This window comes from Stylophora pistillata, chromosome 8 (assembly GCF_964205215.1).
Source record: "Stylophora pistillata chromosome 8, jaStyPist1.2, whole genome shotgun sequence".
Taxonomy (NCBI): Eukaryota; Metazoa; Cnidaria; class Anthozoa; order Scleractinia; family Pocilloporidae; genus Stylophora; species Stylophora pistillata.
In genome coordinates, this window is record NC_142526.1 from 27,673,047 (window position 1) to 27,688,211 (window position 15,165).

The 15,165-nt window shown below is 39.4% G+C and overlaps 1 protein-coding gene and 2 long non-coding RNA genes across 8 annotated transcripts; 1 reads left to right on the forward strand and 2 right to left on the reverse strand.

The window, feature by feature from the left end:
• Positions 1-238: 238 nt before the first annotated feature.
• LOC148725720 (uncharacterized) lies at positions 239-2,277 on the reverse strand. Its single transcript, XR_015990682.1, has 2 exons — positions 1,958-2,277; positions 239-1,136 (listed from the first exon to the last, which is right to left on the reverse strand). It is a non-coding gene; the product is annotated as an uncharacterized LOC148725720 (long non-coding RNA).
• Positions 2,278-2,350: 73 nt separating this feature from the next.
• LOC111323788 (D(1)-like dopamine receptor) lies at positions 2,351-14,981 on the forward strand. 6 transcript variants are annotated; one of them, XM_022927220.2, is made up of 3 exons: positions 2,351-2,547; positions 4,805-5,050; positions 13,861-14,981. In XM_022927220.2, the coding sequence occupies exons 2-3, from the start codon at positions 5,044-5,046 to the stop codon at positions 14,919-14,921; spliced, it is 1,068 nt and encodes a 355-aa protein (XP_022782955.1). In that variant the 5' UTR covers positions 2,351-2,547; positions 4,805-5,043; the 3' UTR covers positions 14,922-14,981. The 6 variants fall into 6 exon arrangements, with proteins under 6 accessions (XP_022782955.1, XP_088585946.1, XP_088585944.1 ...); XM_088729820.1 differs by lacking the exon at positions 4,805-5,050; XM_088729818.1 differs by lacking the exons at positions 2,351-2,547; positions 4,805-5,050 and adding an exon at positions 3,858-4,179.
• Positions 10,680-13,865, reverse strand: LOC148725721 (uncharacterized). Its single transcript, XR_015990474.1, has 2 exons — positions 13,030-13,865; positions 10,680-11,375 (listed from the first exon to the last, which is right to left on the reverse strand). It is a non-coding gene; the product is annotated as an uncharacterized LOC148725721 (long non-coding RNA).
• Positions 14,982-15,165: the final 184 nt, after the last annotated feature.

Below are 15,165 nucleotides of genomic sequence, written 5' to 3' on the forward strand. Positions count from 1 at the left end.
ATCAAACCACGCAGTACTAAGAGTGCAGTTGCTGTTGCACGTGATATCGATGAGAACCAATCAGGTTCATATCTTTAGGATTTCTCCGTACTGAAAACCATCTGGTTTAACTAAACCTAGTTGGCAAAAAAGCTACTACGCCGAACTTTAATGGCTGAGCTCGGTGAGATAAAAGCATGGGATGAGGTAGAGCAGTTTGGTGTTTCTTTGTGTCTCAAAGGGAATGAGGTGGATTAAAGAATTTATAGAAAGGATTTATTTAAACTGCACTTCTCCGCAAGGAGTGACGGGAGTAAAAGGCGAACTAGTTACGCAAACTTGAACGCGGCTTGACATTTACAGAATTATTTGATGATGAAGCAGGTTTCTAACTTCCTTGCGCGCTTATTTGAGAGTTTGTTGATTGCGTTCCTTCGAGTTGTTGAGCAATTTTGTCAGATCTTGGTTTGGAAAGCTCCGTTTTTGTGACACATCAAGAACACTTGCAGGAGACAAGCTGTTGATAGCGTTTTCCTGGTTTTTGATCGAGGGGATCCGATTTACCTTCGAGATTGAGTGACGCTGAAAAAATGTTCATCTGCTTAAGCGTGTTTGATACAGGTTGGACTTAACTGTTTTTCTCTTTAGAAGGAACTATGATCCTTCCCATAAACATTTTTATTCTCCTTGCATGAATGTTCTAATCGCAAGTCAAAAGGAATTGACTGCAAAACTTTAAGAGTGCACTGCTTCTGCAATATTGGTGTTTGGAAAGTACTGGTAGCTGAGTTTGGGGACGAGTCAGTCAAGGTCCTCTCTTCTGACGGTACAGGATTGGTACAAACCTTCAAAGCATCAGACTGGTATACGGGCCTGAGAAAGGTATGTTGTTTATCACGAAGACAAGTTTTTTTGTGTGTCATATGCCTTGGATAACTATGTGAAAGTATTCAACAAACGAGGAGAACCTCAGTATAATATTGGTAGGGAGGGATCTGGTGACAGACAGCTAAAATGTCCTCCAGGACTCGCCACTGACAGGTTTAATAACTTGATCGTGTGTGACTCTGATAACAGCAGACTTCAAGCATTTTCTTTAGACAGAAAGTTTATGAACTCGTTTACTGGTGGGATGAAATGTCCGTGGTTTGCGGTTGCTGTTATTAAAGACAAAAAGATGCTGGTTTCTTATACTGATTACTATGTTATCCATATCATTCCCCAAAATGTGAACATTACTCAGTAGTTAAGGTGTACTGAAGCTCACTGAATCTGAACCGGGTTGCTTCCTTGCTGCAATTGTTAATACACGTATTTTCAACCATGAAATACCTCATCCCATGTTTTCATCTGCAACGGCTTCGAAACAAAAATGGAAGAGATTGGCAAGAAAATACAATTTTTTTTAACCCTAACCCTAAGACAGGTGTTTGGTGGTCTTTTATGTTCATATGCATTACTATTACTTGTATTCTATCATCATTCCAAAAATGTGTAGTAAGTTTCACTGAATATTCTTATACATCAACAAGTCTAATCAACGTTTAGCCATCAAAATAAACAGAAGAATGAATAAAAATTTTTTTCTAGAACTTACTATGGGTAAACTTACTATGGGTAAACATTGTGCAGTAGGTTATTTTCATATAAATCGTTTTGCTTCTTGAGTTTTTTGCGGGTTCAGCTATTTATAAATTAATGTCGCTATTATGTAGTTCATTATTGCCTCTATTTCAAAGTCGTTTAGATTTTTCTCTGAGGTTTGAGTCTATAAGGGTACGTCTAAGGATTCTCATAAAGAGAGAAAACATGGAAATCAAAAATAGCGCCAGATCCCTTCTGAAAGTATTTCTACACATTATACTTATCATTGTCGATCAAACCAGGGATGCTTAAAAGGGGGAATTCTCTAGTTTTCCGACAAAGGTAGCCGATGACAAGAGGATATAAACTTCCAGATACTCTCCTGATTACTTACCAATGGGTGGCACAATTCCTGTTCGTATTACTCGGAATTTTTCGGCTAATCTTTGCAACATTTACGGGGTCCTGTCAATTTTCCTATCCAACAAAATGGTCTTAGTCATCTTTCTTTGCTTAACACCACGAGATATGGGTAAATTACATGCTTATTTTCGTGGTTGGGGAAAAAGAAATATTCGTGATCCGTGATGGTTTTCCCTTGTCGGCGTGAATCGTGCTTGTACGTAACCCCTGCACGACCCTCTAAGATATACCTAGGATAGGCTTTTGAAAAAGCGGAAGACATCTTTCCTTGCACTCGAGCGATTTTCCACAGTTTTATTGGCCAGTGAAAAAAACTTCCATATTCCCTGATGGGTTTTCATCACAACATTTTGAGGATGTCACTCACATTTTCATTAATGGTTCTTTGCGGTTAAGGTTTCAAGCTGTTCACAAACAACTTAAACAGTGTGTACTCCCGCACGTGAAGAAAAGCACCAGAAAACTTCGAATAGTGTAAGGAATGCACGTAATGATCATGTTTTCTGTGGATAAATGAATGGAAGACTGCTTATGGAACCGATTCGTGTACAATTAAGAAAGGTGAGAATAAGCTTTTTGTATCTTCTAATGAAATAAGCTCAGCCAAACTCGCTAAGCTAGCGGTTGGAAGTTTTGAACTGCGTTTGTGCGGCAAAAATGGCACCAGATCAAACTTATGTACTTCCTTCATTCTCTGTTCCAGCGCTTCTTTGATAAACGATTCCCTTCGTCGCAGTTGCTAGCATTTAATAATATTTTTTTTTTTTGTTTGGTGCTACCTCCTTCGCCAATCGTTCCAAGAACCGGTTGAGAAAACAGGCTCAATTGTTGAGAGCAAATAGCGAGCCTAATAAAGGAACAACATTATTTCAGTTAGATCGGTAGTTTTGAGATAAAGCTATGGAAGAAATCGAATTCAATGTATCATTAAAAAAAAAACCACTCAATCGAAGCGATTCACGGGAAACAATTTATGCTCTTGCGACTCTCAACTCAATATTTTGCAATGCCTATTTGCAATTTGTAAAAGTCAGGCCGTTGGTAGTCATGGTTATAATTATTTCAGTTTAAATCAGCTTTCCTGTTCGGAAAAGCTCTACCGGTTTTAAGGGCTAAATCAAGAACGTGGCTGTTGGTCTCAAGAAAATTATTGTAATAATAAATTCTGTCATAAGGTCTTTATTTGTTTTCTTCCATTATTAACGTTAAGCCACATTTTGAAGGAAATAACTCAACTTACAAAGAACTTCCATCTCTCAGTTCAATTGGATGGCCGATAATTTTCGTGCACCCAGCACATTGAAAATTACAATTTTTTAAACATGTTATCTTGATGATATCTATCCTTCCGTTTAGTGTTTGTCCCCTGACCGGTAGTAATTTCCTCGAAAAGTCTTTTCTTCAGAATGGCAATATAATATTATGCAAATTCTACTTTAAATGCTGTGTGCGGCATATGATGGCATTGTATTCATTTGTACAGGATGTTATTTTCAACCTCCAACAGTTCTCCTTTTTGTTAAACGCGTACCGAAGACCCGATTGGCTAATAAAACTGGTGTGAAAGAGATAAGAAACCTCATTTGAGTGACGAAATCATAAGACCCTTGGTGGTATCTTAAGGAAACTTAGTCAAAACCACTCACAAAGGATTGTTAACTAAGGAATATTTAGCATCTAAGTATATTTTGTCTTCCCATTTGGAGATTTCAGTCGCTGAAAAGTTGTTAACGCAAACTGAAGAATACACTCATTATGATGAACATTTGGGTTTAGGTTGCATACGGAAGTAATATCGTTTTTTCGAGGGATATTTCGGGTACGGCCATATCCAGGATCTCAATTTAGCGGATTGGAAGGCTTCTTTACGGGCAGAAAATGGCGAAACTGTCTGTTTGGTATAGCCAAAACATTTTCTCTCGTCTTAGAAGAAATTTATTACTTTAAGAGCCTATTACATTCGGTGAGAGGTTAATACAAAACAAACATTTCCTCATCGTTGAAAGACCATGATAACTCCATTGACTTTTACTCACAAATTGAATAAGGGGGCTTAATCAGCCTTGTGTGGAATTTGCGCATGGAAATAAAAAGCAACAACTTCTAAAACAATGCTGAAATCAAGGAAATCACCAGCAACGATCCTACGACAATACACACAAAATATAAACAGTGATCAACATGTCAAGCAAGGTAAGACTCAATCATGGAAATTAGCAGAAACAAAAAGAATATTTCGATTGGGGAGTGTTATTTTTTTTTCCTTAAGTTTTTATCGTGACGCAAATGAAATGATTTCACACTTTATGTCTCTTGGATAATGTTTCAGTTATCGTTTCACAGTATTCCGTTGAAGTGAGCTGTAGTGTAGCGCACGAGAGAAGTACTTCCTTTAACTTCACACAAGGAAGTTATCAGGAACAATGAGTAGATTTCCAAATAATTTTTCCTTCGCGCGGTGGTGACATTGACTCAAATAAAATGATTTCACATCCTTCATTAAAATTTCAGTTTTTGCTACAAAATGCTTTGTTGAAGTAAGCTGTATTTCAGCGCATTACAAGAGCAAAAACTGAAATTTCTTTTTTCAGCTACATTCATTAGGGGTATCGAATGGTCTTTGCGAGCATTTGCAAGCATGCGAGCAATGTGTTTATTTTTGCGAGCACGAGCAGTTGTCAAATCTTTCTTGCGAGCAGCGAGCCCTTTAGGAAACACAGATAGCGAGCACTTTAGAGAAAAATACAGATGGCGAGCAGCGAGCACGTCGAGTACTTCGTAAATTTTCCGCTAGCCGGAATCTCTCTCTTATCAATAGGATACGTCGTTTTGCGCCAAGTAATAGCTAATAGTCTGGCTGACACCTCCAAAACAGAGCTAGGGCGGTTCAACCAGTCCCAGCATCTTACAGCCAATTGTGCCCTGCTTGATGCCAAATCACGTCACGAAGCTTCACGTGAGTCAGACGCTCAATAACTTCCAGAGTTCTCAAGGAGATGTACTAGATCCAAAGCTCACTATCTAAAGTTTTCCATCTCTTTCTAACCCGACACTAAAATGGAAGGTATGTTTTTTCGGTTACCTTACATAGTTCTTATGAAATGTAGATAACGTCACATTCGGTCTAACAAACATTTCGAGCTTCGATTTCGATGATCGGCAAACTGGTTTCTCACTGATTGACTGAAAAAGATTCAACGCAATGAAGTTTTATCTATTTGGAGGCTTCTAGAATCTAACCAATTACAGCCGTACAGATCTGACAAGCTCTAGTAGTAGCTCTGAAGGTCAAATGAGGGCCCGCAGAGCGGATTTTCAAGTGGGGGGGCTAATGCGAACGCGTTAGCGTGAGCCAACTAGGGGGGTCCGGGGCATTGCTCCGCCGGGAAATGTTTCAAATTAAAGTCTTCTGAATGGCTAGAAATGGGTCTAAAACGGCCAGAAGTGAAGTTAATTTTTCATTCTTGTAAAAAAAGACTAACAAACTGGCCTTCACGTTTGACCAAATTTAAATGAATAGACTAACTTCTAAGTAAAAAAAAATATTGATTAAATCAGCCAAAAAAGTGGGGGGGCTAAGGCCTCCCTTGCCCCACCCCCTGCGCGGTCCCTGCAAATAGTACTGGTAATAATAGTATTTCTCTAGATTACTTTCTACCTTTGCGGGTGCCGTCAAAAAAAAAAAAACAGAAAATTTAAAACCGCAACCGGAAAGCAAAACTCGCGTCAAACTGAGTAAGGTCGCACTGGGGTAGAAAAGTGCCAGCGAGGACAACTGAAGTAGACCAGATACGTGTTTATTCACGTGTTTTCAGAAGACTGGAGCTCGGCTTTAAAAAAGAAAACCTCCAAGGAAAAACTCAACAAGAATGCGACCCGCTGTAGCATTGCTGATAACTACCTATTGAAAGTGAAACTTCTACTTTTCATTCATTTAAATCAGCAGTGAATTCAGCAACGAATAATTCTGCAAAGCGCTCACCGCCCTCACCTGGGTTTCAATCGTTGCCTTCCTGGGAGGATATAGATATTGGGAACATTTGACGCTTCCAACGAAAAAGCAGGGAACTGCGACAGATTGTATCCCAAGAGCAATCGCGCGCTGCCTATACGTCATAAGACGGATTGCCAGTAATGGTTGTAAAATCCACGTCCACCCAAGGCAAATAGAGAACGCGAGCTGAGCAATATCGCGGTTTTTTTTTTTTTTTTTTAATTTTGTCACAATTTTTCGGTAGTTTGGAAAAGAAGGAATGCCAGAATTCGGAACTGGAACCGGAATACTTGGAATACCCGGAATAATCGGAATTCAAGGAATTCCCGGAGTGACCGAAAAATAATAAATTTTAAAAAGATAAAAGTAAATTAATAAATAAATAAGAATATTGATGATTAAAAATTAATGGTAAATTCACAACTTAATATAAATAATTTAATACGAAATTTTTCTCTGAGGATCCCCCCCAAAAACACTTACCGGCACTGTTCATGGAGATACACGTATTAGAATTTAAAAAAGTCTGCGTCAGGCCAGTAGCCCATACAGCCTAAGCGACGAAATATTTCTACTCTCCCTTCCCCCTGGATGGGATGCTAATCCATCACATGGTTTCTCCCTGTTTTAAATTCGCCTCCACACATTTACACACCTGTAGGATGTCTAGGGCGCCATGACCATTGGGCCGCCACGCTTTTCCAGCCGGAACCATTGCAGAAGATTAAACAAATGCAATATTTCCAATTAGTTTAATAGTTCAATTGTAAAAAGCTCCGAGCTATTACAAATTAATACTCTACCTTAAATAATTATTAACCACACATTGGGAGCTATCAAAGCAGTTACCATTAAGACCAGCCGTCTACAGTTAGAATTGAGAGATCGTCAGTTACTGGACACCTTTTCGCGTTTATTATATATACCTTGAATTATATACCTTTGAATATAAACCTTGTACTGATGGATTCTTCTAAACAGAAGTTATCATTAGTCGGTTTTCTAACTTTCCCTTACAAATGCCGAAAACTGAAAGCGCCCATCATAAGGCAGGCAGTATTCATGGTATATATTAACATTTAAAACTTATCATTCGACACGTTTTACAAGTATGTAGTAAAAGTCATGTCAGAGGATTGTATTTAAGTATCAGATGGGTCAAATTCTTATTATATGTTGCATTTTAGGTCAGTTAGAGTTTTTCAAAGTTTTAATGATTTCACGGGGAGTTACCAATTAGTAGAGGGATTTGCCGTAAGGTTTGAGATACTTCGATGAAACTTTTTTTCTATCATTATTCTTTTATTATTAAAATATCTGTTGTAATAGACATGCGACGGAGCAATTAGCCAGTGGCAATGGGGAGCCGGTGATACAATGGTTCGCTAATCAATGGATTGCGAATTCATAGCTTCGAAAAGTAATGAAGATCACCGAACAGTCGAAAGTTTCTGGCCCGTCTTTACTCTGGTTTTGTCGCTTGACCTTCGAAGTGCACATTGCATCTTTTGTCTTTCGGTCGGCCTTAATTGATGTTCTATTTAGTATTTGCAGATTTGGGCATTGGTAAGGGAAAGTTAGAAAGCATTTTGTGACTTCTACACTCTAATGGTTTGACAAGGTACCTCTTCCTACCCCTTGGTAGAGTTGAAAAGCTGCAACTGCAAACCAGCTTACTATATCGAGCAGAATAAATTAAAGGAGCTCTACAAACTGACACTGCTTCCATGAACACGATTGATTATTGCAGTTATACACACCACTTATTAAGTAGTTATGAAATTACAGCCTGAAAAAAAATTCAGGCCTGAACGGGATCAGAACCCATGGACTCTGCGATACCGCTGCAGTACTCTACTAACTAAGCTATCAAGCCAACTGGGGCTGGTCACGTCGTGAGTTCGTAATATACCCGTAGATGGTGAAAAAACAAGTGGATAGATGAAGGATCACATATTTGAACTGCGGAACTGTACCCCTCTCAAGCAGAAAGCTTGCAACGATGACTAATGATAACTTCTTAATATTAAAATGTCTAACGAATAACGCAAAAAAGCGAAATTGCAAAGAAAGCACTCACTACATCCGACTTTGCTTAATGAGATCGCTGAATAATATGTTAGCTTTCAACCAATCAAGTGTCCGGCAGCACTATCATCCATGACTTTGTTCCTTGTACATATGAGAGTTGGTTTCCATAGGCAGGGTAATCAACAGTATATATTTAATAACTTTCACCAGAGCGTGGTGAGGGTCGCACAACAGAGCGAGGCTCCAAATTAAGTGCGCTCAATATCCCACCCATCCCACCCCAGGGGAGGACATCCATCACACAGTAATCTCGTGTGTGGGAAATTAATGTCTCCTACCCCTAACCCTGCAGGAGCTGGGACCTCCATTTATTCGTCCCTATCCAAGACTAGAATATCTAACCATTTCTTGATGTTATAGCAAGGTAGCAAATTCTTCTCAATCATTTTAAGACCCGAGTGTTGGTCCGGCCGGGGCTCGAACCCTCGACCTCCCGCACAACAGTCCAGCGCTCTATCCATTGAGCTAACCGGGAGGCGGTTAACTCAATGTGTCATTTCCTTCGGAGTATGCCTGTGCGTCTCGACTGAAAAACTTCATCTCAAAATTCAGTAATCATGGCTGATTTATGGCGCGGATTGTTAGGGTTTATTTGTATTTGAAGTATTGGGTACTAGCACAGAGTAGCACCGCCATAAAACTCTCGTCGGAGCAGAACATCTATCGTAACTCGTTGATCAGAAGATGAACTATTCAAAAGACTTAAAATTCCAGGTGAGAAATCACAATTGAAGCGAGGAGGGTCTATTCTTGTGCTCGAAAAGGTTAAAAGCTTCCTTGGACTTTGCTGCAAATAGGCCGGCTGAAGTAATTTTTCGCGGCTTAAAAGGCGTCCTCAAAAGTCTTATATGCAATTTCGAAGTCGCCCTAACTGTAATTAGTTAAAGCTATAAAGTATGTTTTTCAGTAGAAGTGTAAAAAGCTGTGCTATACAGCCACGCGACTGCGGTCGATACAAGCTTCAGCTTACGAAAGGATATTTTTTGCGACGGCTGGTTCTGAGTTTTTATGGCCATGATCAGTTTCTTAGCTTGGAAACGAGCTACTTTCCCAAGGTAAGTTTATTTCGTGCGCGAGATATTCAGTCAGGCTTCAGATCGAGTGCGTCAAATGAAGACACCTTTGCTTGGTGACAGAAAAACATTTCATCGTACCATCAAGAAATTATTGCGGGCCATTAAAGCAAAGACGGAAAGAGGTTCGAGGATCCATTGAAAAGTATTGCAAAGTCTCATTTGTTTTTCAATGGGTCTTTGCTGCTACGTAAGCGACCGAGTTTGATACGCTTGACTTGGACACCAGCTGTCGCGCTATTCTCCTGGTGAATTTAAAAACTTTTATTTTTCCCATGCCTTTAACTTCCCGAGAGGCTTTTCTGACTGTTTTTCCGTCCAACGTCAAAGCCAGCTAAAAAGTCTTTGACGATTGCAATGTTATTCAGTGAGGCATTGCAGGGTTCGAAATCGTATCTAGCGAAAGGTATAAACCTTAGAATTGACGCAGTCTTACCTACTTTCACTTTGTTATAGAGGTGATCACATTCAAAACAGGTAAGCACAGAAATGATCAAAAATTTTCTCGGTTTTTTCCCCGTTGTTAAAAATGTTACTGTAAGTTATTCTTTTTAATTATGTAATCATTTTGCTTAGCTGACTAAGTTTTGAACGGCGCTTTTAACCTTCACAGTAAATTGGAAAAATTTCCAACGCCGTATCAACTTCTTCTTCGGCGCGGAAATTCGAAAAATATTTCTTCAATTTTGTATTATGCTATTGAATTTCTAAATCCTGAATTCTCCAAAATTGGTCACGTTGTGGAATGAGTTGAGTTGATAAATATTCAGTTTACTTTTCAATCGGTTCATGTTTCGTCTTTGTACTAAACTGCAATCTCGCAAATCTTCAGACAGACGTTCGTGTTTATCGAGCCATCAAAAGCTACGCACTGTAATTCAAAATCACAATTCAAATCAGTTTTTACTCAAAGCTGTGTCCCGCCTGTGCAGAACACATTTTCAGCTGCGCCGTTTTGATACAGATCTGCTCAAGAAATCCGGCGCCAATTTTTTTACTTCATATTCTTAAATTTATATTTTTCCATTGTCCTTCCGATAAAATTTTGATTAGTCAAAGGCTAAAATCAATGTTCCGGTAGTCAATCGCTCAAACCGCAAATGTATATATGTCATGTTTTGTACTTGAACAACACGACATGGCCCATTTCACGGACGATTTACGCAGTTTGCACACGTAATTGCCGTATCTTTTTTCAGGGGCGGAATATTTTGAACAGTACAAACCAACGCGGAATCACTGTAAATTAAAGAGAATTTAGCCCGTAAATATACGGCATTTAGAAAGTTAAATGCTGTGGTGTAATCAGTGTACAGATGGCAACAAAAGAAATCTGAAAACCAGTAACCGTATTCGAAGATAGGTAAACACACGAACAGTGGGTTCCAGAAAGCAATTATGACAATAAAATACTTTATGTTTGCTTTAACTACGTCTTGTGCTGGCTTGCCTACAATGTTGGCGTCGCTGAGATTCGCTTGCGTTTTCGAGGACATAGTTCTCAAAGATACACATCGTTTATCATGACAATGACAGACAGGAATTATGAACCAGTTTATTAAATCACGCATTTCAAAGTCCCATTTTCCAGAATACAGTTTGGGAAAATCAAAAAACTAATTCGTTACCTTAAGTACTTCTCAAGAAGATAAATTTTAATTTTTGGCGTTAACCAGCTTCTAATTACAAATTTCGAGATCAAAGCCACGGCGGTTAGATAAATATCAATAGTTGGACTAGTAGCCGCCTTTTCTGGACGTCAACTTCAAGTCATTATTATCGCTACTTTACAAAATTATTATTATTGAATACAAAGATGAATTGTGAAGCCGGATCTAAAGAATATGAATGCGCACCTTTCCTCTCAGCGAAATAAGAGCGTTTGATTCAGAATCGTTCCAACAAAATTGTTGCAGAGGAAAAAACTTAGAAGAAGGTCGAGATTGTATCTAAGACACGTCGATCGCTTGTCCAATTCGATTAACCGATACACGCAAGGTTCACGATCGTCAAAATAACTTTAAATTGGAGATAATTCATGGTTGGAACTTTCTGGCGTGATAATGAACCATGCACCTCGGCCATATTGATTTACTGCGATTTTTCAGAAACGCTCTCGTCATTAGCGACTCGGAACCGGTGATTCCTTCTTTCATTCTCCTCTCGCGCTTAACACCTGTCTTCTTCAACGCGGCACTGTTTTTCTTGCAAATGAAAATTTGCATCTCTCACTGCGTGATTAAACAAAACATGTAACATTACGAGTGAGAAAAAAAGAAGAAATAAAATAATTTGCGGGTTAATTTTAGCTCTCCTAGCAATATTCGAATGAGTAGGCGCGCCGATCGTTTCATTCCTCTTCCGGTCAGTTGTAGAGCTAAGCACGCCAAACAAAAAAATATGCATTCTGCTTTACACTTTGCCTCTGCAGGTGAGTTTTTTGTTTTTCGCCGTGAAGGATCCATTAAGCTGGGTTGATGAAACGTGGATGATTGTCCAGCGGGAAACAAAAACATTCTAGGGTATCATTAGCGTGATAACCTAGTCTTACGTTATCTCGAAATAGTTTGGATATATCAACAAAGTTGAAATGGTAAATTCGCCACCGTAACGATTTCAAAAGCTGACGTTTCGAGCGTTAGCCCTTCGTCGGAGCGAATGAACGAATTATCTCGTTATCACTACGTGTTGGTTTTTGCAGATTGCGCTTTCATTGCCGTCCCCGGTTTAATGCTTTCTCTTAATAATCAACAACTATCCAATGAAATCAAATTCTCGCCTTTTGCTGAAATGTTAGTGGAGAGCTTGATTCAGCTTTAGTTTCAACCGTTAGTTTTTGATACCCAGTTTCTTTTTCTTGCCATTACACCAGTTAGGTAAGACCAAATAAACATCACCGCTGACCGAGACAATTATTTAGAAAGTCAGTGGCTGATTGTGAAAGGAACTGTCAGTAAAATTCTATAGGTTTCGTAGCGAGTTATGGGTAATTATGCGGCACTGTTGTGCAAGGCAATTACATTACTCTTTCAGTGCCTCTTCGGCTTTCCTCGGACACTAGGTGCGCAGTGAAGATATGCGCAATACTTCTCAAATTCCGGGGGAGGGGGTTCTAATGTCGACTATCGTTTCATATTCTCGGTAGTTACTGGCTACAGAAACTGAAATTTAATTTGTGATTATTCAGTTAACACTAACCTGACTAAGCCATGATTATCATTATTGATGTTTGTTTTTAATTTCACAGCTTGTATGTAAAATCAGTGTCACATATTCTGCTTTTCTTCTAAGACTTCTTCCCTGTTAAGTTAATCTCTTTCCTCTTTTAAATAATTTTCAGAGACGTAAGGTTTTAGGGGTTTTGTTTAAATTTTGGCACCTGTAAATGTGTACGGATTTGTGATCCTCGAATGACGGCCGCCCGAGTTAAGTTTTTAAATCCTTTCTTTGTTTTAGATTATTATGACGTATTCTATTTTGACGAAAGAAGACAAAAAGACCATCTTTATTAATTTTCTTTTATGGAATTGGTTCCCTTTTTCATCTTTTTTTTTTTTTAATAAAGTAACCTCTCTTGAAACTTGTTTTAATTTTCTGATCACATTTTAGACGACATCTAATTTTCATGTGTATGCCGTTACGTTTCAAAATGAAAAGGAGAGTGTTTGTAGGAAAAATGAGTAACTTGTAAATGAAATCCCGAGAGATTTGCGGCCGATTTGTTAATCAGTCTGTCTTAAGACCAGCAAACAAATGGTTTTTATCTTGTTGCACTAATCGACGCTTTCATATCTGGAAAAGGAATTTTAAACGTTTCTCGGACATCTTAAGAGAGGGTGAGTTTCTTTTAGGCTAAGACAAAAACTGTTAAGACAGCAGGCGTACCTCGTGCTAAATATCTTTCTCCAGGTTTCAAAACTTGACGGTAGAGCTGAGAAAAGCCTTGGTTTGACTTCTTAGTGTCACTTAGGTCCTGACAAAGAAAGAAATTGTTAAATGAGGCTTACTGCTTGATGAGGCTTTTTTTTTCTGCGCGTAGTTCATAGTTCTAAACTTTCACATCGATTGGACGAAATTCGCTTGCGATTCCGTTCCACAAACACCAACAGAAAACGAAAGGTCGCAAATCTAGCTACAAGTGCAGAGTCCTCGACTTAACCATAGCACTTAAAGGTCACGCAAGTCGTTCGAGCGAAAAAATTGTGTCGTACATTTTTTATAACTGCATAAAAGTTTGAATTTTTTTATATACGATTAACCTTTTCGGCGATAGCTGAGCTGCTTCAGCACATTTCGCCGTCTGCTTAGTTTTAATTAGGATTACGCTTTTGTGCGAGGTTACCACAACAGACAGGAAGGTGTTAAGAACCTGCTCAAAATAATATAATTCGTACAGTTTGTCCCATGAGGTTTTTTTTTAAGTATTAGTTCACAATAGGAGTTATGAAAAATAACTCTGCAACCGAGCACAAAGGCTGAGAAAAGAAGAAGGCATTGGTAAGCGGGTTAAAAATAGGTGCCGAGAGCAATAACCTGTTTTTATTTTTGAAGGTTTCCTTAGTTGTTATACTCTATCGTCGGAATCAGCTTTTCGGATTCACTCGCACGTTTTTCTTCATCAACTGGATCCGATTTTGCTCATGTGAAGTCTCTGCTTTCGAAAGAAATTGGTTGGGTATCTTATAGCCAAACTGACACCTACGTTTCTCTTTTCAGGAATGAGGAGACTCAATTCTTCATTCACTTTGAACTATTCAACAACACAGCCGAATTCGTCAGATTGGAACCCAAATGAGCAGAACATCTCATCAGGGATCATTACTCAGTCGGTCTTCCTTGCCCTGGTGATATTTGTTGGTGTGGTCGCTAACTCCTTGGTTTGTCTTGTGATTTACAAGCGAAGAAATCTTCACACGGTCCTCTACAGTTTCCTGGTGAGTCTTTCCATCTCTGATCTTCTTCACGCTGCACTCAAGATGCCAACAACCTTGCTATCCACGCTACACGTCCGCTGGTATCCTCATCCGTCTTTCTGTTACATCACCACTCCATTTGGCGTCCTTTTTGGTGCCGCCACGGTCTTCAACTTGTGCGCAGTCGCATTAAATCAGTATTTCATCATCGTCAAACCCCTTCACTACCCCATGGTCATGACCGCTGCGCATGCGCGTTACGTCATTGCCGGCTTGTGGGCGGGAAGCATTGTGATCTCTCTTCCGCCAATATTCTGGCGCACAGCTAACACCATTTGCAAAAGCGGGGCAGTCTCCAGTGACAACTATCTTTCTGAAGTGCTTTATCTATCGGCCTTGTGGACATTTGTGGTCATTATCCCAACCGTCGTCATGGGTACAAGCTACACCAAGATTTTTCTGGAGGCGCGTCGCCAAATTTTCAAAATGAGAGAAGGCAATCAACTCAACGGCGAGTTACGAGCGTCGCACACGCGTAGAAGGGAATTTCGTGCGGCAGCGCTGCTTGCTTTAGTCGGCGGAATTTTCATCTTATGCTGGCTACCGTTTTTCGTTGTTCAAACTGTACACAAATTCTCGGCTGCGAACATTTCGCCATTTTATTTTCGCTTTTTCCTTTGTGTCATGTTCTCTAAGTCGGCAATCAATCCGCTGCTGTATACTGCTCTGAACAAAGAATTAAGGAAAGCGTTAACTCAGTTCTTAGGTCTTCAGAAGAAAACCTCTCAGGACAGTAAAGTTCGGGTACCGAGTGCTCGAATGAACAATCTGAAAAATGGTTCAAATCGCGAAAGCTTGTTGTAAATAGGTGGCGATGTAAATAGCACAGGAATTTTAAACTTACAATAAACGTATTTCGTATAAGTCAGTGTTCTCTGGGAAGAAAATGTAAGTGTTAACGAAGTGGAAAAAAGGGAAAGTCCAAACACCCCGTGAGGACTGAGTTGATGGATGGGCCTTCTTTCCGCCTTAGGCTGTTACGCGAGTCGAAGTACCATCGAAAATACATCGTCACTGCGAAAGCGATTGTCGCTCGCGTTGAAAACGC

What these genes read in the sequence shown, in the direction of transcription:
- LOC111323788 (XM_088729818.1), top strand. Translation starts at nt 4,098, where the DNA reads ATGCTGAAATCAAGGAAATCACCAGCAACGATCCTACGACAATACACA. An exon ending in TGATCAACATGTCAAGCAAG is followed by an intron (nt 4,180 to 13,860) that starts GTAAGACTCAAT and finishes TTCTCTTTTCAG; the next exon opens with GAATGAGGAGACTCAATTCT.